At 53.2% G+C, this 20,862-nt stretch overlaps 1 protein-coding gene and 1 pseudogene across 2 annotated transcripts in view; both read right to left on the reverse strand.

The window, feature by feature from the left end:
• Positions 1-1,500: 1,500 nt before the first annotated feature.
• On the reverse strand, positions 1,501-1,608 carry LOC114230509 (U2 spliceosomal RNA; annotated as a pseudogene).
• A 4,985-nt stretch (positions 1,609-6,593) lies between these two features.
• Positions 6,594-20,862, reverse strand: part of DIS3L2 (DIS3 like 3'-5' exoribonuclease 2) — a 330,696-nt gene continuing 316,427 nt past the window's right edge. For both annotated transcript variants that reach the window (XM_028140542.2, XM_054722868.1), the window contains exons 17-23: positions 12,796-12,979; positions 12,044-12,130; positions 9,815-9,962; positions 9,310-9,440; positions 9,036-9,140; positions 7,627-7,728; positions 6,594-7,076 (exon numbers count right to left, since the gene is read on the reverse strand). In XM_028140542.2, coding sequence (XP_027996343.2) covers positions 6,918-7,076; positions 7,627-7,728; positions 9,036-9,140; positions 9,310-9,440; positions 9,815-9,962; positions 12,044-12,130; positions 12,796-12,979 — 916 coding nt within the window. In that variant the 3' untranslated portion in view covers positions 6,594-6,917. The remainder of the gene's footprint in view (positions 7,077-7,626; positions 7,729-9,035; positions 9,141-9,309; positions 9,441-9,814; positions 9,963-12,043; positions 12,131-12,795; positions 12,980-20,862) is intronic.

A 20,862-nucleotide genomic window follows, 5' to 3' on the forward strand; every position in this document is an offset into this window, starting at 1 on the left:
AGAGTTACTCTGGGTCTCTCCCATGTCTACAAGTGGAATACATGTTATTAAATGTTAATCTGTTTTCTGCTGCTAACCTGTCTCATGTGAATTTGATTATTACACCAGCCAGAACCTGGAAGTGAAAGAGAAAAACCACAGTCCCAAATGGCATCACGGTGACAGAGCCCCTGAGCTAGTCACACCAAGCTGTGCTTCTGTGGCAGGTGGGCTGTTCTGAGCTAAGGGCAATTTTAGCTTCAGGCTCAAGAGAAATTTCTGCCCCTCCCTTGCCTAGAACTTGAATTAAGAGAGATGATAGCTATGATCTCTTTTTGACCCACCTATGGCGGGGCCAGCTTCTATTTACTAAGCATCTGCTCTTCTAATCCTGCAGCCACCCAGGGAAGCCCCGGAGGCGCCTTACTTCATCCCTCCCCCAGAATGTCAAGTTCCCCCTAGACCTCTGGTGCGTGTGGGTCTCTGACTCTCATGGATGTGGGGTTCCCATACATATGTATGTATGAAGTTTGGTCAGGTTCTCTTGTTAATCTGTCTCATGCCTATTTGATGATTAGACCAGCTGAAAGAACCTTAAGGGTAAAGGTTTTTTTCCTTTCGAGTCTCTATGTTAATTAAAAAATATATATATACAACCCCACCATAAAACCCATACAGAGAAGGCTCAGAGAAATTATATTGCAAAAGTTTTTAAATTCATAACCTAACTCAGTTATGTGCAAATTCAAACTTTTCATTCCAAGTGTTAAATAAACCCTCTCCCATCTCCGGACTCTCGTTTGTGGTCATCAAAGGCATCAGCCCTCCTCCTCCCACTCGCCAGACTCCAATCTTCCATTTGCTTCAGCACCGCTCCAACTCCAGTCCCCCTGACATCTGGGGCCTGATCCTGGAAGGTGGCCTCAGTGGTGCTTGCCCGGCAGGGCCTGTGGCACAGCCCTTGGTGGAGCTGCCCCAGCAGGGCCAGGAGCCTTGTCTGCAGTCCTGCCCTTCCTGGCCAGGCTGCTGCCTCCAGGCTGGCAGCTGCCCAGGAGCCAGCCCCGCACCCTGCACACCCTGGTCTTGACTCAGACACAATAGACACAGTCCCTGGGTCTCCACTGAGGCAACCAGGACTCCTCACAGCCAAGACGACCACCCGAGTGTTCAAGCTGAAAACCTTAGGCAGCATTTTAACTGAGTGGGACTATCAGGCTGCTTGTCAGCAAAAACTTTATCTTATTTACTGGAATAATGGAGTTTGATGCACCCATTGCTGACTGTACAGGAAGCCTTTCAAACCCATTGTAGATCCATTCTTGCTAAGGAAAAACATTTTTTTTAAGTTTTCTTATTGGAGTTATACATGTGCGTAAAGTATAAACTAGGTCATCCATGTTTGTTTCAACAAAACAAAAACAGCAGCGCCCCTCCCCCTGCGTTTTCCCATCTCAGAGGCAGTCATCTTTCCCTTGGCTTTTTAATTTGATATTTACCAGTTTTCAAATCACATACTTGTTCATTTTTTTTCTCATTTAATATATTGTCCTCAGATAGAGGATGTATCAGATATTAAACTGATAGGAACAGGTACTACACTTAATCTTAGCCAAAAGACCGAGAAGCAATTACTTATTATTTATTTTAATTACTTTATTTTAATGCCTTTAACATTTTTATTTATTTTAGAGAGGGAGGGGAAAGGAGAGATGTGTTATTCCACTTATTTATGCATTCATTGGTTGTTTCTTGTATGTGCCCTGACCCAGGATCAAACACACAACCTTGGTGTATCTGCGAGGTCTCAGCTGGGGATCCCCTCCCTGAAGCAGCTGTCACATGGATGATAACTGGCTCCTCTCCCTGTGGGCTGGCTTCTCCACAGGCGGCTTTAGCTTCTGAACAACATGGCAGCTGGATTCCGAGAGACGGGAAGAAGCTACCAGTTTCTTTCTTTTTTTTAAAAAAAATATTTTATTGATTTCAGAGAGGAAGGGAGAGGTAGAATCATTGATTAGCTGCCTCCTGCACAACCCCTACTGGGGATTGAGCCTGCAACCCAGGCATGTGCCCTTGACCGGAATTGAACCTGGGACCCTTCAGTCCGCAGGCCGACGCTCTACCCACTCAGCCAAACCAGCCAGGGCTGCCGGCTTCTTATGGGCTTAGAAACTGGCCCGTTGTCACTTTGCACATTTCTGCCTGTTAGCAGCTATAGGGCCTGTCCAGATTCAAGGGAGGAAACATAGATTCCACTTCCAATTAATGAAGTTAGCAGCTCCACTGAGGCATAATTGACAAATAGGGATTGTACATATTTAAGGTGTACAACTTGATGTTTTGATACATGTATACACTGTGAAATGACCACCATAATCAAGTTGATCAACATTCCCATTACCTACCTCATAGTCACCATTTTCTCTTCGTGGTAAGAACATTTATGATCTACCCTCTTTCCCATGGTTGGGTAGCTCAGTTGGTTAAAGTGTCTTTCCAATATGCCAAGGTTGCAGGTTTGATCCCTGGTCAGGGCACATACAAGAATCAACCAATGGCCCAGCCGGTGTGGTTCAATGGATTGAGTGTCACCCCATCTACCAAGAAGTCACCAGATGGATTCCTGTCAGGACACATGCCCGGGTTACGGGCTCAATCCCCAGGAGGGGGTGTACAGGAGGCAGGAGAAACATCTCTCATCGATGTTGCTCTCTCTCCCTCTCCCTCTCTCTCTCTAAAAGCACACAAAAAAAGAATCAACCAATGAATGCATAAATAAGTGGAACAAATCAATTTCTCTAAAATTCAATCTATAAAAAATTTTTTAAATTATTAAAAAAAAAGATCTACCCTCTTAGCAAATTTCAAATGTACAACATAGTATTGTTACCTATATCCCATGCTGTACATTAGGTCTCCAGAACTCATTCATTTTCTCACCGAAACCTTTGACCTGCATCTCCTAATTCTTTCCCTCCTTCCCGCCCTGGGAACCACCATTCTATTCTCTGCTTGTACTTTAGACACCACATATGAGAACACACAGTATTTGTCTTTCTGTGCTTGGCTTACATCACTCAGTATAATATCCTCTAGTTCATCCATGCTATCATAAATGGCAGGATGTCTTTTATGTTTATTTTTAAAGTATGTTTTTATTTTTTTTTTAATTTTTTAAAATACATTTTATTGATTTTTTACAGAGAGGAAGGGAGAGGGATAGAGAGCTAGAAACATCGATGAGAGAGTAACATCGATCAGCTGCCTCCTGCACACCCCCCCATCGGGGATGTGCCCGCAACCAACATACATGCCCTTGACCGGAATCGAACCTGGGACCTTTCAGTCCGCAGACCGACGCTCTATCCACTGAGCCAAACCGGTTTCGGCATTAAAAAAAAGTATGTTTTTATTGATTACAGAGAGGAAAGGAGAGAGAGAGAAACATGGAAGTGAGAGAGAAACACCCACCAGCTGCCTCCTGCATGCCCCCTACTGGGATTGAGCCTGCAACTCGGGCATGTGCCCTGACTGGGAATCGAACAGACGACCAATTGGGCACAATGCCCAACCAACTGAGCCACACTGGCCAGGGCAGATGTCCTTTTGCAAGCCTGAATAACATTCCATTTTATATATGTACTACATCTTTTCCCCATTTATCTGCAGACAGACACTCAGGTGTGTCCTTACCTCGGCCTGATCACGAACGAGGACCTGCTTGCTCACTTGCTGGGCTGTCTGCACTCTCCTAACCCCTCTCTGCCACCTCTTTGAGCTCCCTGTCCCCACGAGTCCAGCCTCTGCCCTTCACTCTGTCCTACTTCTTCCCTGCCCCTGTCGTTTTAGCACCCACTCCCTGGCCAGAGCACAGGTGCTCCCCTGCACTTTAGACCTCTGCTGTCATTTCCACATCTATTCCTTCGTAAATCCTGTCACTGTGGCCCCCAGCTTCTCAACCCAACCACCCCTCCCCTCCATCCCTGCAGGGATCTTGGCCGCAGCCTCCATACAGAACCCCAGGTTCTATTCTCAGCACGCAGCTTGGAGGGCGGGGAGGCGGTGGCTTGTGTACCTCCTTTGCTCAAATCCTAGGAAAATCCTCACGACCATCTGAAAAGCCTAGGTGAGTCTGCCTCAGCTCCCGGGCTCTTCCAGCTCATTCCAGCCCAGTGCTCTGCCCTCGCGCCCCTCCACTGACCACCACACTCCTGCCTCAGGGTCTGTGCCTGCAAATAGCCACCAGGTGCTCCAAGGCTTCTGTCCACACATGGCCTCCCTTCCCTGCTTTACCTTTTGTGCCATCACTGCCACCTGCCACACTAGAAATGGGACACCCCCTCCTGACCCTCAGCTCTCTGAGAACACTGGCACATTGTGGACACTCACTGTTGTTGAATAAATGAAGGAAGGAACAGAGGTCAAATTGTGTCACACCCTGATGAAAACCTTCAAGGGCTCTGCACTGCCCAGAGGAGGGTGCAAACTCTGGCAGCAGAGGTTCGAGGTGACCCACCTGCTCCTGCCTCTCCAGCATCACCTTGCACGCCCCTGGGCACTCTGGTCCTAGTGACCTCAGTCCTTCACGGCTCCCATCAAAGGAGCCTACCTTCAAGCCTCAGTTCCTTTGCCATCTTTTTCTGGGAGCTATTCCATTATGGTTGGGAATATGCCACCCAGACTTGGAACTTGGCTAGAACCTCGCTATGTGGTGATTTTTTTGAGTCTGCCTCCCTCACCCATGGAGACTGGGAAAAGAGCCTTGCTCTGTGCCATGGGCTGTTAAGAAGCAAACAAGTCTTCCTTGTTATCTTTTTTTTTCCATTTGTATTTTATTTTGCGAGTCTTCCTTTTTGATGAGGTTTTGGGTCTCATCACCCACCTTTGTCAACAGTCCCCCGAGCATGGGGCAACAGAAGGGGTTGTCTTCCTTTTTGGACCCATGGACATGGTCCCACACATGCAGATATTGGGCCCAGGCAGTGGGTGTGGTGGAGGGCAGATGCCTGAGACTTGGTCCTGGCTGGGCAGTCTTGCTATGTCACCTGAATCCATTCTGGGGGCAGTTTCCACTCCTGTCAAATGGGGTGGTGGTGGATGGGGCTGCTATGGCCCTTGTGATTCTAGGGATTTCAAGGCCTGGCCAGCAAACATCTTCCTCGCTGACCAACCTGGCTACTCCTCATGGGCCTGGAAGGGCTGCGGCGTATGGAGGGATGTCTGGTGGCCTGGGCCCATGCTGCCCTCCTGGGAGCCCCAGCTCTGACCCACTGCTTCCCGGAGGGGCACTACCCCCTGGGGCGCTGCTCTGCCCTCCGCTCCCAGGCTCTATGGGAGGCCCTGGGGGACAACAGCAGAGAGGAGGGCTGCTCCTCCTCAGAGGGTGGGGCAGTTGAGGGGCTGGGGACAGGACCTCACCCTGGGCTCTCACTGTTAGGCCACCCAGGCTAGGGAAGCACCCAGAAACCTCCTCATCCAAATACCAAACCACCAGACGCCCACCTCTTCTCTTCCACATACTTGGTTCTAGAAGCCTCTGGGGACAGGAGCAGAAAGGGGATGGTGGCCCCTGGGGCAGCTCTGAGTGGCAGGATGGACAGACTGAAGGCTGACTGAGATGTTAGAGGAGGAGAGAAAGGAACAGGGGGCAGGGACAGACACGTGTCCTTTGTCCCCTCTGGCACCCAGCCCAGTGCTGGGTGGACAATGAACCACAGCCCACTGTGACAGACTACAGCAGCCATGCCCAGTCCCTGCGAGGCCCTCCTAAAGGTACTGCGTTGAGTTTTCCTTTGAAGAACATTCACTATAACTAGACCAAACGAGCTTGTTAATACTACCCCCCAGGAAACAGCGCGGTGAAGCTGGGCCCTTGGTCACCGGCTTTGGTTCTCTCTAGTTTCTGGCAGCTACTGGGGAAGCCAACCTGTGGTTCCCTAGTTTGGTGGGGAAGGAGCAGGGGCTGTGGCCAGGCTGCTGGGGACAGAGTGCTGCCCAGGGGCCTGCCATCTCTGTCCCTGCGTCCCTGAAGATGGTGGGTGGCATCCGTGGATGTCAGGATGCCGACAGGTGACTAGGCCAGGCTGGGCCACCAGGAGCCCATTTCTGCTCCCTGGTTGGGAAGGCCAGTTTGAGGGCCCCTCTCATGTCCCACAGGCCCAGCCCTCACTTTGTTCCAGGCTCCCTTGATGCTGCCAGGGTGCAAGATTGGGACTGAAGGTGCTGAAGTACTGGCTTGCACCAAGGGATAGAAACAGGGCCAGAGCTCTAGCCTGGGAAGAGGGGGAAGGGGTGTTACAGAACCAATGCCCCATCTGGGGTCTGGCAGGCAGAGAGGAAGTGGTGGGGGCAGGGATGGACATAGCCATCCGCAACAGGGATGGGTGAGCTTGCCGCCTTGCATACTAATGACATTTCTAATCAGCCAGAACGAGGCGCTGGCATCAATCTGCCAGGTGGCCAGCTCTGTGAATCATCCTGGAACTGACAGGAAGGTTCCAGAGAGTGGTGACCCAGCTTAGCTGTGATGGGTGGAGCCTGAGCCAGGTCCCTGGTCCTGGGCCCAAGGGGCACCCTGCCATCCTGGCCTCCCAGCCGTGCGTCATACACCAGGCTGCACTTCACACCTGATTTTATTCCATGACACTGATTTGCTGAAAACCCCGTTTCCTGGGCAGGGGAAGGCAGTGGGTGGCCTGGCAGAAGGGGGGCTGGCCTCCCAGGAGGGCGGTACCACTCGGCTCTGATAAGCACTGGCCCATCCAGCCCCACCCTCTTCCCTCCAGTTCATTTAAAAACTGAGCTGCAAAAGTAAAATAGAATGAAAAAATAAAAACAAAACCCTGAGATGTTAAAAACCAAATTAAAAATCCCCTTTGGTGTCAAAAGGTCCTATTCCTAAAAGCCAGTGGGTGGGGTAGGCAGGTAGGGTGGTGGCTTCAGTCCTCCTGCTCATGGTCATGGTCACTGTCACACTCCTCCTTGTCCTGCTGGCCCAAGAGGTCCTCGGTGCCCGGCCGCTTCAGGATGGCGCTGTACTTGAGGGCGGCAGCCTCTGCCCGCAGCACCACCTCCACCAGGCTGAAGATGGTGATGACCTGCAGCACAGCAGAGTCGGGCAGTGACACGGGTGGGTCTCAAGGGGCTGCCCACAGGACAGGAGGGTCAGGGACCCACGGACCAAGTCCAGCTCTGCCACTATCTGTCCAGCGGGGTGCCTGGGACCACTGGCTCTGCCTCTTTAGGCCTCTGTTGCCAGTCTGAGAGCTGAGCCCACTCAAATACTGAGGCCCTGGGGCCCTGGCACACAGTGAGCACTCGGTGTAGGGAGACGGTGGGGTCTGGGCTGGCCTCGGGAGCATGTTTAGGTAAAAACTGTTATACAGAATTTCTTGGGCAGGAGGTGCATAGCTTTCATCAGATTCTCAAAACTTTAAAGGCCCTGTATTAAAGAGACAGGCAGAACCTCCCCCTATCTCTGCCTCTCCTCACAGAGGGTGTCCCCAAGGGAGGAAGGTGGTACCAGAAAGCTAGGAGGGGATGTGGGTGAACTGGTGCCCACCACCGGGAGCCTGGGTGCAGGGGAGGGGGCGGGGGCCGGGGCCACAGTGGTGCTCTGGGAAAGCGGCGCCAGCCCTGGGTTCTGACCTGCTGCACTGGTTCCTGCTCCATGTCCTCAGGATCCCAGACAAGCGTCAGCACCGGCTTCTTGCCCACCCTCCGGAAGTGGTGGGACCGCAGGGGCAGGGCCTGGGGGTGCACACAGCTGGATCTCAGGCCCTGGGCCTGGATGCAGCCCCCTAACCATTGACCCTACAAAGCCCTGACTGACCTCAAGGGAACTCCCTGCCCTGACCCCCACCCAGCAGCTGGCTGCTTGACGTTCTGGGGGTACCATCCTCATCCTCACCTCTGGGCAGCTTCAGGGAGGCCCTGCCTGACCATCTTTGACTGGGGCGGGACAAGGCCAGTACCTAGGCTCTGTGTGTTATTCCGGGGAAGTGGTGGGTTTGTCCAGGCTCATCAGGACCTGGGCCCGAAGTGGACCAAGCACCTGAGGCTGGAGGGCTGCTGCCCTCTGCTGGCGCTGCATGTTAGCACAGACTGAGGGCTGGGTTGTCTGCAGAGATGATCTAGACCTAAACTGTCCTGCTCAATGTCAGGACTTAAAGACCAGAACACTGATTGGTTCCAGCTGGCCTCTGTTCTGTCTCTTCTGTTTTACTCCATGTTAATATTATGTTTATTCTACACTATGTGCTGGGCTCTGCATATCCCTAAGTGTTTTGGATGTTAACCACAAGGTAGGCTGAAACAGCTCCGTCAGGTGGCCTTAGACAGGCACCAAGAGCCTGGAATAAATAGCCATCGGAGCAAAGGCTGGTCTCTTCCTTTAGTTTAGGGGCATCACTTTCAGAGTGGCAATGGACCATTCGTTCTGGTCTTTTCTTCTCCCATGTTCCTATACAAAATCTCACAAAGGCTGTATACCCTGCCATCCTGTACTGGTTATGGAGGGACCTGTTTTCTGGGACCTTAGAGAAGAAGACCAAGCCCGACCCCTGGCCTGGATCCCCCATCCCAGAGAGCACAGTTGGCTATCTTGGCAGGGCCTATGGGTGGGCTTGGTGCTGGGTCTGAGAGGGGACCAAGGTCAGGGGCCCCATACCCTCTGCCTTCGTGTGACAGCATAGCCCACATCCGAGCGAGGGTGCAGTGCAGTCATCACCACAGCTTGGATCCCCAGTGAGGACAGGGACAGCAGGGTCCTCGCCTGTGCTCCCATCCTCCATGCTTATATGTCCACTAAGGGCTGTCCCTGGGCCAGGACCCCCTCTCCCCCCAGATACTAGGAAAATATGAAAAAGACCCCAGCGAAGGGAATGGGACAGGCAGGGGAAAACAGTGTGTGCTTAGTGGATGCAGCTTGGTGTCTGAGGGGGAACCGCACAGCCCCCGTACTTATTTCACAGTTGATGGGTGTCTGCACCCTGTAGTTGGCCTCTGCCTCCCCAGAAGGTCCCTAACTGTGGCCTGGATGCCCCCCACATACTCACATTGCAGTAGATGCGCTTGTGCACCCCGTAGCGTAGTACCAGCACATCGAAGGCTTGGTTCAGGACGCCCAGCACCATAGCTTCCGACTCTAAGGGGCCACTCTCCTGCAGGGCAGGGCAGGGCTCCAGCCAAGGCTTGGCCAGGGTGGCATCCCCCCAGGGCCCACCCTGGCTGCTGAAGGCCCCTGGGATCCTCCAGGGCCTTTGTGAGTAGCTGCCGGGAGGGGAGGTGGGGCAGATGGAAGGGGAGGGGGTGTCAGGAGGGTGGCCTCACCTTGACCAAGATGGCAAAAAAGAGGCTGGTGCTGAGCTCATGCACACGCTTGGATGCCATGCGGCGGTCATTGCAGTGGTCGGCCTGCTTCTGCAGGACACTGGGTTCCATATCTGGCAGCTCCCTGTAGCCTGGAGAGAGGGTGGTTGGGGGCCTGCTATTGAGGAGGGGGTTGCGGTACTCTATGTGCACAGCCATGGCTGGGTGATGGGTAGTATGGTACCCTGGGACCAGGCAAGGTGGGGCCTGGGAGGCCCATGCAGAGCGAAGGCCACCTGCTGCCCAGCTCCAGAGACTGACAACGATGGGGCAGCCTTTGTTTGGGTTTCTAATGAGCCCTAATGTGGCTTCCCCTATAGGGACACCCAGAGGGAGAGTTTCAGGTCTAGAGTCCCTGATGCTGGAGCTTCCATAGTCATAGCAGTGTGGCCTCTGGGCACCCACTTTAGGGGGTGGGCAGCCAGTAGCTGGGCACAGGCCTGCATTCCCGAACTGCGCCTCTTACCGAGTGTAGCGGCCAGGAGACGGTGCACCATGACGTCTGCAAAGCGGCGGATGGGCGAGGTAAAGTGTGTGTAGAGTGGCACGTTGAGGGCATAGTGCCGGAACTGCTCCCGGTCCCGCAGCATCCCCGAGCAGAAGTACAGCGCCATCTGGGGGGATGGGCGGTCTTAGAGCTTGGCTAAGCTGGGCAGAGCTAGGTCAGGGGCTCCTTACCCCTTGTCCCCAACACTCCACCTTGTGCCAGCCAAGGGAGGCAAAAGTTCGCCAGCGTCAGCCCTTCTTGTCCCTGATAATCTGTCCTGGGGCCAAGACCCAGGTCTGAGTTCAAAAGGCCCTTGGGCAGGGCAGGGATTATGACTGGGGTATAGGAAGGGATAGGCACTGCTCTGGGGCTCCGCAAATAGCCCCAGGCTGGAATAGTCCTGTGGTCCTGGGAGCCCTGGCCCTGCTTCCTGAGCTCTCAGGGCTGGGAAACAAGGATGTGCTGCTGCCTGGGAGCCAATGAGCAGGTTCCTCACTGGAGCCAAAGTCACACCCTGTGTGTTCACTTGCTCGCTCACGGGCTGCTTGCCACGCTCTCTCACCTCACACCCTTCCGTGCGCTTACTCAGCCAAATGGTCAGCCGGCCCCGGTTCCTCTGTACAGGGCCCTGGAACCCAGGGCACAGCTGGTGGTGACCTGCTCAGCTCCCCAATTCGGCTTCTTTTCCAGCTCCTGCTGGGTCCTGGGTTATGTCTGGGGCAAGTCACAGGGGGAGGTGGGAGCTGCCTCCACTCTGAGCCAGTTTGTTCTCAGAGGTGGCCCAGTTCCCCAGATGAGCTGGGGTGAAGAGGACAGAAGGCCGTGGCTCCCTTCCTGGCTGGCAAAGGTGTCTCTTGGCAGGGTGGGATGGGTGGGGACCGTAGCTTTCCCACAGTGACCAGCCCTCCTTGGGACAGCCCTTGTGTCCTGTTTCAGCAGTTCACTCAGGACTTTCATGCTCACTGCTGCTCCCCTGCCCGGTCCCCCACCCCACCACAGTTTTTAGGGTTGGGAGAAAGGGACTCCAGACTGTCTGGTCACTCCCTGCCATCAGATCCCAAGGCAGAGGAAGGCCTCTGAGGTCATTGGCAGGAAAGGCCAGTCTTTTTCAGACTCTGAGTGACTCAGGAAAGAGCTCCTTTTCATGGAGCTCCAGGGCTGGTTTGACTTTGGATATGGATGGCTCTAGGGTCAGGGAATGGGGGCCTCACTGGCCCTGCATGGCACAGCCAGGGGGCAGTTCTTATGACCTATGGGCAATTAGAGGGCAGAGTAGTGTTGAGTCCATTGGCCATAGGTACACTGCCCCCCCCCACCCCCCCAACCCCCGCAATGTGGGCTTTAAGGTGCTTAGTGTGGAGCAGGCTAAGGGCAGCTAGACCTAAACAGGCCCTGACAGCTCTGTCCTTGGCAGAGCTATAAGATGCCAGAAAATAAGTCACCTGTGGCCAGATGGGGCGATATGGTTCTTGTGAAAAGAATGAATAGTGCTGAGTGGCCAAGCCCCTGAAAAATGGTTTGTCACTGCCCCCCAGAAGGGCTTCAGCCCAGAGCTAGCCCCATCAGCATCTACAGCTCCTGCTGGCCTGACAGTCCACTGGGCTGGCTCCTTCCCAAGATGCTCGGGCTTGCAGGGGTTGAAGCTCAGCCTTAGAGGACTGAGAGGCTGCCAGCCCATCATCCTGCCTGCAGACACAGGCCCACAGTCTGACCTCTCTTCTCCTGGCTGGTGAGAGGGAGACTTCTCTCCCTGGGGTCCACAAGTTGCAGTGGGGGCTGAGGACCACTCCCCTGTACAGGCTGCTTTGGGAAACACTCTCCCCCCTCCAGGGTCCCCATCTGGTCATGAGTGCTGACCATCCCCATTCCCTTCCCCAACCTGGTCTGGTCTCTGAGGATTGGCACTGAAGGCTCGGTGCAGGCCCTGTGGTGACACCCTGTCCTGTGCCAGGGAACAGAGCCCCAGAGGCCACACAAAGGGTCAGCAGGGCTCAAACTGGGCCCTCGAGCAGGTCCAGTCAAGCTGTCCTTGAGCAGATGAAGCAGGCAAGACTGGGCTGGAGGCAGATCAGGCTCAGCTCCAGACCCACCTGTCCCAGGTGTTGCCTGGGGACATCTTCACCACGCTTCCATTCAAGTCCTCTGCATGTGCAGAAGTCATGGATGCTCCTGGGAGAAGGGGAGGATGGGGGACAGGCCCCTCCTTACCTGCATGGGCCGGGAGCACATGCTGGTGAGCACCTCCTTCCGGGCCAGTGAGTACTTGTCATCTCCAAATATTTCGGTCAGACTTTTCTAGAAGCAAACCCATGTGATATGCAGTCAGACTTGGGGAGAGAGTCTGGGACCCCTGACACCCGCAGAGCATCTGAGAGGCAGCTTCAGGGAGGGAGGGTCAGTTGAGGGGCCCAACCCTACTCAGATGGCCATGGGTGGGGCACAGGGGCCAGTAGCCCCCAGCCTGTGTCCCACAGTGGGCTTGCCTCACAGGCAACAGCTCGGAGGTCAGTCCTTTCACTGGTAGTTGGCTGGCCTGGACAGACTGTTTCCAGCTATCTGACCCAAGATACCTCTGCACACACCCTAGGCTTGGGCACAGGTGGAAATAGTCTCTCTCCAGTGGGGTCAGATCTGGGCACTGGAGTCCTGAGCTCCTTGAGGCTTAGCTCGAGGCAGGGAATACCTGACACCACTTACCATAAAAGGCATGCTATGGCTTCCAATGACCCAACACCCACTGAAGGCCTCTGGGCCAAGCCAAGCCCATGCCTGGCTACAGGACCCCTGCCATGGCTGAACCTCAAGTGACTTCCCTAGCCCGTCCTGGTGGGAAGCACGGTCCTTGGGTGAAGAGGAACGAACCCTGGTGGAATGCAGAGGCTGCTGCACCCACAACACCCTCTTCCCCCCAAACAGGGCCTCTACCTGCCTCCCCCAACTTCCCAGCCCCCAGCACTCACATTGAGGGCCCCAGAGGAGGTGAAGTCCATGGGCAGCCCCATCTGGTCACAGAATTCCTCCAGGTCATTGAGCATCTTGGTTTGGGGTGGGGGGTGCCGGCGCAGCAGCGCCCTCTCGGGGAAGGCGCGGTAGATTTTGTGGGCCACTGCCATATTGGCCAAGAGCATGAACTCCTCCACGAGCCTGCAGGGGGAGGAACCGGTCAGGGGCCATGCTCATTCTTTCTGTCCCAGGCTCTCTGCTAGCTGGCCCTCTTGCACCCTCAGTCTCAGCCTAGAGATGCCCTCCCCCCATCCAATCTACTTTGTTCCTCAAGTTGCTTTCTCTCTCACCCCTGCTCACACCCCTCACTGCACTAATCAGTCCATAAGACTCTTTTGCAGTGTCAGCTTGGGCACTATCTGCCTTACTACATGGGGCTCCTGGAGAGCAGGCATGGGGTCTGTCCCATTCTCTGCTTCACCCCGGGGCTTGGCAACCTGTCTGACCCACAGAAGGTGCTCAGAGAAGATCTCTGTAAGAAAACAATGTGCCCCAAGAACCCAGAGGGCTCCCCCTCTCCCTGGGGAAATGAGGGTTTCTGAGGATGAACGGGAGAGTCCTCAAGACAGCAAGAGTGACCTCAAACATCCTGGGACAAGGCAAAGGTGCTGTTGGGGTGTTTAACCTTTTGCACTCGGATGTCGAGTGTGACTCGACATGGTTAGCATTAGAATAAAGGAATCGAGAAAAAAGCAAGCGAGTGCAAAGGGTTAAACCCCAGTCAACCTCTTAGGAGTTAACACTCTAGTTCTGCTTCACTTTAAAGTAATCAGGATCAACAATAAGTACGAATAGATACCTCAGCAAGGGCCCAGGGGAAGAAAGAGGACTGTTGGAGGAGGAGGGAGTGTGCCAGTATTGAAGAGTCAGGCAAAGTGGGAAGCTGGATCACAGAGGCCTGAGGTCAGCACCCCCACCCCTAATCTGAGGCAGCCTACATGGTGCCCCCCCACCTGGGGCTCCCACGGATCATACGGGTGGTGCACAAGAGCTGAGGCCTCTGAGAAGGGGGCTCAGGCATGTCCTGGTGCCATGGTGGCCAGGGTGCCCTGAGTGGGGAAAGTCTTGCCCAGAATAGGAAAGACTCTCCCCTGCCTTTAATCTGAACTCCAGGTTGCACGTCCACCTGTGCTTCTCCCACCAAGGCAGAGAGCTCAGGAAGGAAGCTCCGGCAGGGGCAGGCCGGGTAGTAGCTGGCGGCCCAGCATGAACTTCCCCTTTCTGGGTAGTGCTGCAGGGTTAGATAGCCTTGTCACCTGACCAAGCTCTTGGAAAGAAAAGCAGCCAGGTGTGCTATCTTTCCTGGGAGCATGCCCATGCCTTTCTTCACTCTCAGGCGTGCATCTCCTAAATTTTAAGGCTCCCCATGAGATTTGCAACCAAGGGAGCAATGAGCTGCGGCAGCTCATCCCAGGCTAAACCCCTGAACCTATCTCCAAGGCCCCCATTTCTCTGACTTTCCAGTGAGCTGATAGCAGCCCCCACCATGGCTCATCTCTTTCCTACAACATTTCTAGAAAGCCAAAGCAGCCCACCTAAGCTTTCTTCTGTTGCTTCTTTTATGCTAAGCTCTTCTTGTTTCACTGTCCCCAGCTTTAACAAATGTACTCTCAAAATAAAAATTAAAAAAAAAAAAATCCCTGGCTGGGTTGCTCAGTGGTTAGAGTGCTAGCCAGTGGAACCCCAAAAGTTTGCAGGTCCCATTCTCAGTCAAGGGCACGTACCTCACACCTTGGTTGCAAGTTCAATCCCTGGCCCTGGTTGGGGTGCATGAGACAATCAATGAGCGTGTCTCTTTCACATCAATGTTTCTCTCTCTCTCCCCTCCTTCCTTTCCATTCTCTCTAAAAATCAATGGGAAAAGTATCTTTTGGTAAGGAAAGGAAGGAAGGAGGGGAGGGAGGGAGAGAAGGAGAGAAGGAGGGAAGGAGAGGGAGGGAGGGAAGGGGAAGGAAGGAAGGAAGGAAAAGGAAGGAAGGAAGGAAGGAAGGAAGGAAGGAAGGAAGGAAGGAAGGAAAATAGCCAATGACAGGAGCAGGCCAGGCGGAGGGGGAGCCTGAGTGTGTGACACCCCTCTTCCCCCCAGACTGAACCTGCTTCAGCAGAAGTTGGGCTCTGGTCTATTAAGCTGTCCCAACAGCACATCTGTCTCTCTCAGAAGCCCTCTCTATAAGTCCTACACCCCTAGCCCCTCCTCTACAGGGACTGCTTTGGGCCAGCGCACTGTGGGGCAGGATTACAACTTGGGTATAGGACGCAGGCTTGGGCCTCTGCTAGCCCATGTGCCATACAGGAAGCCAGTGAAGGGAATGGGAGTTTCTTCATTCACTGGGATGCCCTAACAGCCTTTAAAGTGGCCATCCTGATCCTTCCCCTCCCCCCTCCATCTGTCCTTGAGCACATTACTCCCTGTGGAAAAACCCTTGAGTTCAAGCACCTGAACCCAACCACCAAAAATAATCTCCTCAGATGAAATCTTGACCTGGTTTCACATGCTTTTTTTTTTTTTTTTTTTTTTTTTGAGAAAGAGACATCAATTTGTTGTTCCACTTATTTATGCATTCATTGGTTAATTCTTGTATGTGCCCTGACCGGGGATTGAACCAACAACCTTGGCATATTAGGACGATGCTCTAACCAACTGAGCTACCCTGCCGGGGCTCACATGCTCTTGCTGTAGGACCCTGAACAAGTCACGGTCCTTTTCTGACCCTCCTTTTTCTCAAATGTAGAAAAGGAATAATAATAAACAGCACCTCTTCACGCTGGAATAATACATATTTTAGGGCCAATCCTGTGCCTCAAGACACAGGGAGTGCTTTCCTCTCTCCCTGCCCTCCATGCCAAGTGGCCAGCCTGGGTGTCTCCGAGTGCCCTGTGATTTTCATCCCTGCCATCTGTCCCCCTTCCTCATCCTTGCCATGCCTTCCCTAAAGGTCCAGGCTGCTCTACGGTCACCTGTGTCACAGTCTAACATCATCTAACACTTCATATTTGGTTTTCTTATTGGGATTTTGTCAACCCAAGAGGAGTCTCAATTCCTGCTCAATAAATGTCTGATTTATTGTCTTCTCTTGGTCAGACACTGCAGGCCATCACCTCCTAAATTCTTCAGATACATATATTCATTCACTCGTTTGTTCATTCAACAAACATTGCTGTGTGCTAGGGAGGGCTAGGCTTGTCTTCCCATGCAGTCAGAGAATAGTTGTAGGTTTGGAATCCCGTCTCCAGCCTAACAGCAGGCTAGGGTGAAGACACTGGGTTGCATTTTGCCAGCATGGCCAGCAGGGGGCAGCATGTCCCCACAGCAGGGCTGTAGGGCAAAGTAGCAGGGCTGAGCTGGGGCGCCTTCAGCCAGTCCCCTCACTGGGCTCTCCCCTCCTGGGTCCAAGGAACTGAATGTTTGGGCAGCCTCCCCAGGCAGAGCCAAGCTCCTGTTCCCAGTTCTTGCCTTACTTCTCTTCTTCTTTTTTTAAAAATACATTTTTATTGATTTCAGAGAGGAAGGGAGAGGGAGAGAGATAGGAACATAAAAGATAGGAGAGAATCATCTATTGGCTGCCTCCTGCACGCCCCCTACTGGGGACTGAGCCGGGCATGTGCTTTTGACAAGAATCTAACCCTGGACATCAGTCTGCAGGATGATGCTCTATCCATTGAGCAAACCAGCTAGGGCCCTGCCTTACTTCTCAAGGTCTTTAGGTAAGGAGAATAGGAGAGAAAGGAAGGGGAGGGGAGGGCCAATGTCCAAAGCCCCAGACAGTGACAACAGACCCCAGTCAAGCTGCTTTTCCAGTGACCCCACTCCTTGTCCTCTCTGGACCCCCAGTACATGCTGTGAGTCACCTGAGGCTGGTGAGAGAAAAACAAGTGTGCTCTTATTGACCTTGAGAGCAAAGTTAGGTGAAGCTTTGGATTCAGAGGCCAACCTTGGACAGGGCCTTGGTGCCTTTGGGGGGCTCCGATTCTCTTTGAGTGTCTCGGCCCCTCCCTTGCAACAGAGTGGCAGGAGTTAGGAGGGCAGACTGTGGAATCCCATCTAAATTATTTCACTGATATCAAGCATTCATCCCAGAAAAATGTCAATGTCACCAAACTGGGAGGCTGTGCAGTAATAAGCCCAGTTCCCTTAGTGCCACCATGGCTCATTAGTGTTTTAGCACAGCTGCATGGACCATTTCCCCACAACCTGTCCTTAAAATTCTTCTTATACCAGCAGGTGGGAGAGGGAGGATAAGGAGAACCTGCCAACGAGTGAGCATGAGAAAGCAGGAGCGAGGCCTGGAGAGCCCTGGTGATCAAGCCCTGGGATGGCGGGGAGGGGTGCAGCACAGACGAAACTGGGTCCCCAAGGAGTGCAGAAACAGAAAGGCCAAGGAAAAGCCAAGCGCCAGCAACCAGATTCCAGAGTTCAGGATTCACTGTCAAAACCTGGCAGGCACCACAGGAGGAAGAACTGGGCTGGCCAGGGAGAGTGTCACAGGTCCCCCACGGGTCAGTTCCCTAGAAGGACCGGCAGGGGGCCCCCAACATCTCCCTCCCACAGGACCTGGGACGTGGCAGGAGCATCTTAGAACCCAGGAACTTCTGAGCAGGAAAGGGCGTCTGTTTATAAGCTGCCCAAGGTCCAGGGTCTCTGGGCTCCCATTCAGTGTTTTTCCTTCACCAAAGCCAGCTCTGGGGCTGAAGGCTGCACTCAGTCAGGGAAAGCGAACAGCAGGGTGATCACAAGAGGAGCTCTGACAGCTGACCCCATCAGCAACACCCCCTCTCTTTCCTCTTTTGGGGACAGCAGTGCTGTATTCACAGGCCCACAGCCAGGCCTTAGATGATGTCCCGAGCTGTTCTGGGTGGTTAGGACACACCTCTGAGAGCGAACTGCACACACTGGGGTCTGGGAACCCCAATGGAGATGGAGCCTTGCATGCTGCCCTGATCATAACCCCTCCCCCTCCCATCCCACCTCCCATGGCACAGGCATGAGATCACCCAGTCTTGCTGGGGGGGGGAAGGGGGAAGGGTAAGCTGGAACTCAGCAACTGCCTGACAACTGCTCTAAATAGGGGCTCAGGAATGGCCGCCAGCCAGCATCACCTTCCAGAACAGCAAGCCAAGCCCTCGGAGATGAGGCCTTAGTCCCAGGCCTGGCATCTGCTGAGCATCTGGAGCCAGTGCCACTGGGGGTCTACCACTCTGGAGGTCTGGGGCGGGCTCTGCTGTGATAGACAACTGCATGGCCAACTGTGGGCCAGGCAAACACTTGCAGCATCCCATCTACCTGTGCTCTGGGCCTCCAGGTGCTGGAGGGCGAGGCAGAGGACAGGTGAGAGGCTACTCATTCCAGGGAGGAGCTGAGCAAGCCCAGAGGTGTCAGAGTCCCTCACCTGCTATAGCAGATGGCAGGTAAGACTGCAAGCAACCTACACACAAGTACACACACTCTTCCCACAGCAAGGACGACTCTGGTCTAGAATGGTATTTCCCAAAAGGTGTTACTGTCACTTAAAGAATAAAGTATAGCCTGGCCAGGTAGTTCAGTTGGTTGGGCCTTGTCCCATGCACCAAAAGGTTGCCAGTTTGATTACCAGTCAGGGCACATGCCTGGTCGGGGCATGTACGGGAGGCAACCGATCAATGTTTCTCTCTCACATTGATCTCTCTGTCTTTCCATTCCTCTCTCTCTAAAACCAATAAGAGCCGAAACCGGTTTGGCTCTGGATAGAGCGTTGGCCTGCGGACTCTAGGTTCGATTCCGGTCAAGGGCATGTACCTTGGTTGCGGGCATCCCCAGTAGGGGGTGTGCAAGAGGCAGCTGATCGATGTTTCTCTCTCATCGATGTTTCTAACTCTCTATCCCTCTCTCTTCCTCTCTGTAAAAAATCAATAAAATATATATTTAAAAAAATAAAAATAAAAATAAAACCAATAAGAACAAGTGAGGATTAAAGAATAAACACATATGAAGTGCTGGAGGTTATTCTGTTTGACAATATTATAGGACATCCCTTCGCCTTTAGGACGCTAATGTGAATTGTGACTTTATGAGGAGGAGCTCCTGGGTGCAGCATTTGCTGCTCAGTGATGACTGAACCTGTTTGGGAAAGGCCGCTCCACCTGGCAGGGATCAGGCAGTGGCTACTAGTAAATGAGAACTGGGCTAAAACACTACCTTTCAGAAGAAGGCTGTCTATCCTTGACTGTCAAGGAACTGGACTGAGTGTCCCTCTGCTCATCTGGAAGGCAGTGGCTTTGTTTTGTGTCTGTGGCCACAGAAGGCCCTCTGGTTGGGGGGTGTCCTATGGTGAGACTCCTGCTCTTGACCTCTCCTGACACTACTTTCTTCCTTGCTCAGGCCAAGCCACCTGGAGAGGCAGGGAGGCTAGTGGTTATTAGCTCAGCAGCTTGTCTTCAATCCCAGCTCTGCTGCTCAATAGTTGTGTGATTTCAGTTAAGTTTCTTACCCTCTCTGAATCTCAATTTATTTACCTGAAAAATGGGGATGCAATATATAAGTGCCTAGCCTTAATTATTACATTATTGTTATGCATACTGTGGATGTAACTGACCCCAGTGGCCCCAACCCCAGGATTTGGCAGCCCATGGCAAGATGCCCAGAGGCCTCTGCTGTGCTCTCACCACAATGTCACCCCAAGTTCAGGCCTCCATCTCTTACCAACTGGCCTATTATTTTTTTCTTTTTCTTTAAAAAAAAATATATTTTATTGATTTCAGCGAGGAAGGGAGAGGGAGAGAGATATATAGAAACATCGATGAGAGAGACATTGATTGATTGCCTCTTGCATGAGCCCCAACCAGGGCCAGGGATGAAGCCTACAACTGAGATACGTGTCCTTGACCAGAATCAAACCCAAACACTCTATCCACTGAGCCACACCCGCCAGGGCTGACCTCCCTACTTCTAGTTATGCCTGCTTTGTTTCCTTTTTCGAACCCAAAGTGGTGTATTCTTTCTCGAGGGCAAATCTGGTCACTTTCCTCTCTTGCCTGAAGCCCTTCAGGAGCTACTACTGCCCTCCAGTTAGTTCCACCTCCTCCTAAAATAAAGTTTACAAAGCTTTGTGTCATGTGCCAGATCACCTCTTTCCCCTCCCCCCTCCTCCATACTCCCCCCCCCTACTCCCCCCCCCCCACACACACACTTCAACCATACTGAATTCTGGGCTGTTTCTTCTGTCCCTTTGCACTGCTGTTCCCTTAGCCTAGAATCCTAGACTACTCTTCTCCCATCTCTTTGTCTTAGATGTCCCTTCCTCTGGAGGGGCAGCATGAGGTACCCACTCTATGTGCTCCCTGGGCACCCATTTATATCCCATCTCGGCACTGAGCCCACATCACTGACCATGGGCTGTATCTCCCCCACCCCCTCACCCTCACTCCAATGCTGCCTCCCCGGTCCCAGTACAAGGCCTGGCACAGTGTAGCTACTCAATAAACCTGCGGAGAATGAAGGATTCACAGGATGGGGCACGTTCAGGAGTTGAGGGTTAGGTCCCTGCCACCATGCTCCTTTCTCTTCGGGCATACAATCTTCCCATGTTTACTTTTGACTCCTTACATTGCTGCCAGAGGGTGTCATTAATTTAAAGCTCTGCCTAAGAGCTTCACTGAGATCATCCCCAAACCAGGCCAGAGAGCACAGCCTGCTCCTGTTCTTTCCCTCCCTCAGTCCACAGAGCACCATGTGCACTTATGACAAGCCGGAGTGCTACACCTCCCAACTAGAGCCATTCATTTGTTCCTGTTTGTACTCTTATTCATCCTCAAATCTTTCTGGGCAGCTGCTGTGGGTTGGGTCAGCGAGAGATGGACGAGACACCCAGTAAGCACCACATGTGAGTGCAGCCCATGAAACGTTCCTGCAGCCCTGGGAGGCATTTTTAATCCCTCTCAGTGTAGATACAAAAAAAGAAGGAGATGGCCGCCCCACATCCCACTTCTCCCTGAGAGCAGCTGGGATTCACGAACAGGGCTGTGTGACTTTGAGGCCCCGCTGCCACCAG

This window comes from Eptesicus fuscus, chromosome 11 (assembly GCF_027574615.1).
Source record: "Eptesicus fuscus isolate TK198812 chromosome 11, DD_ASM_mEF_20220401, whole genome shotgun sequence".
NCBI classification, from domain to species: domain Eukaryota; kingdom Metazoa; phylum Chordata; class Mammalia; order Chiroptera; family Vespertilionidae; genus Eptesicus; species Eptesicus fuscus.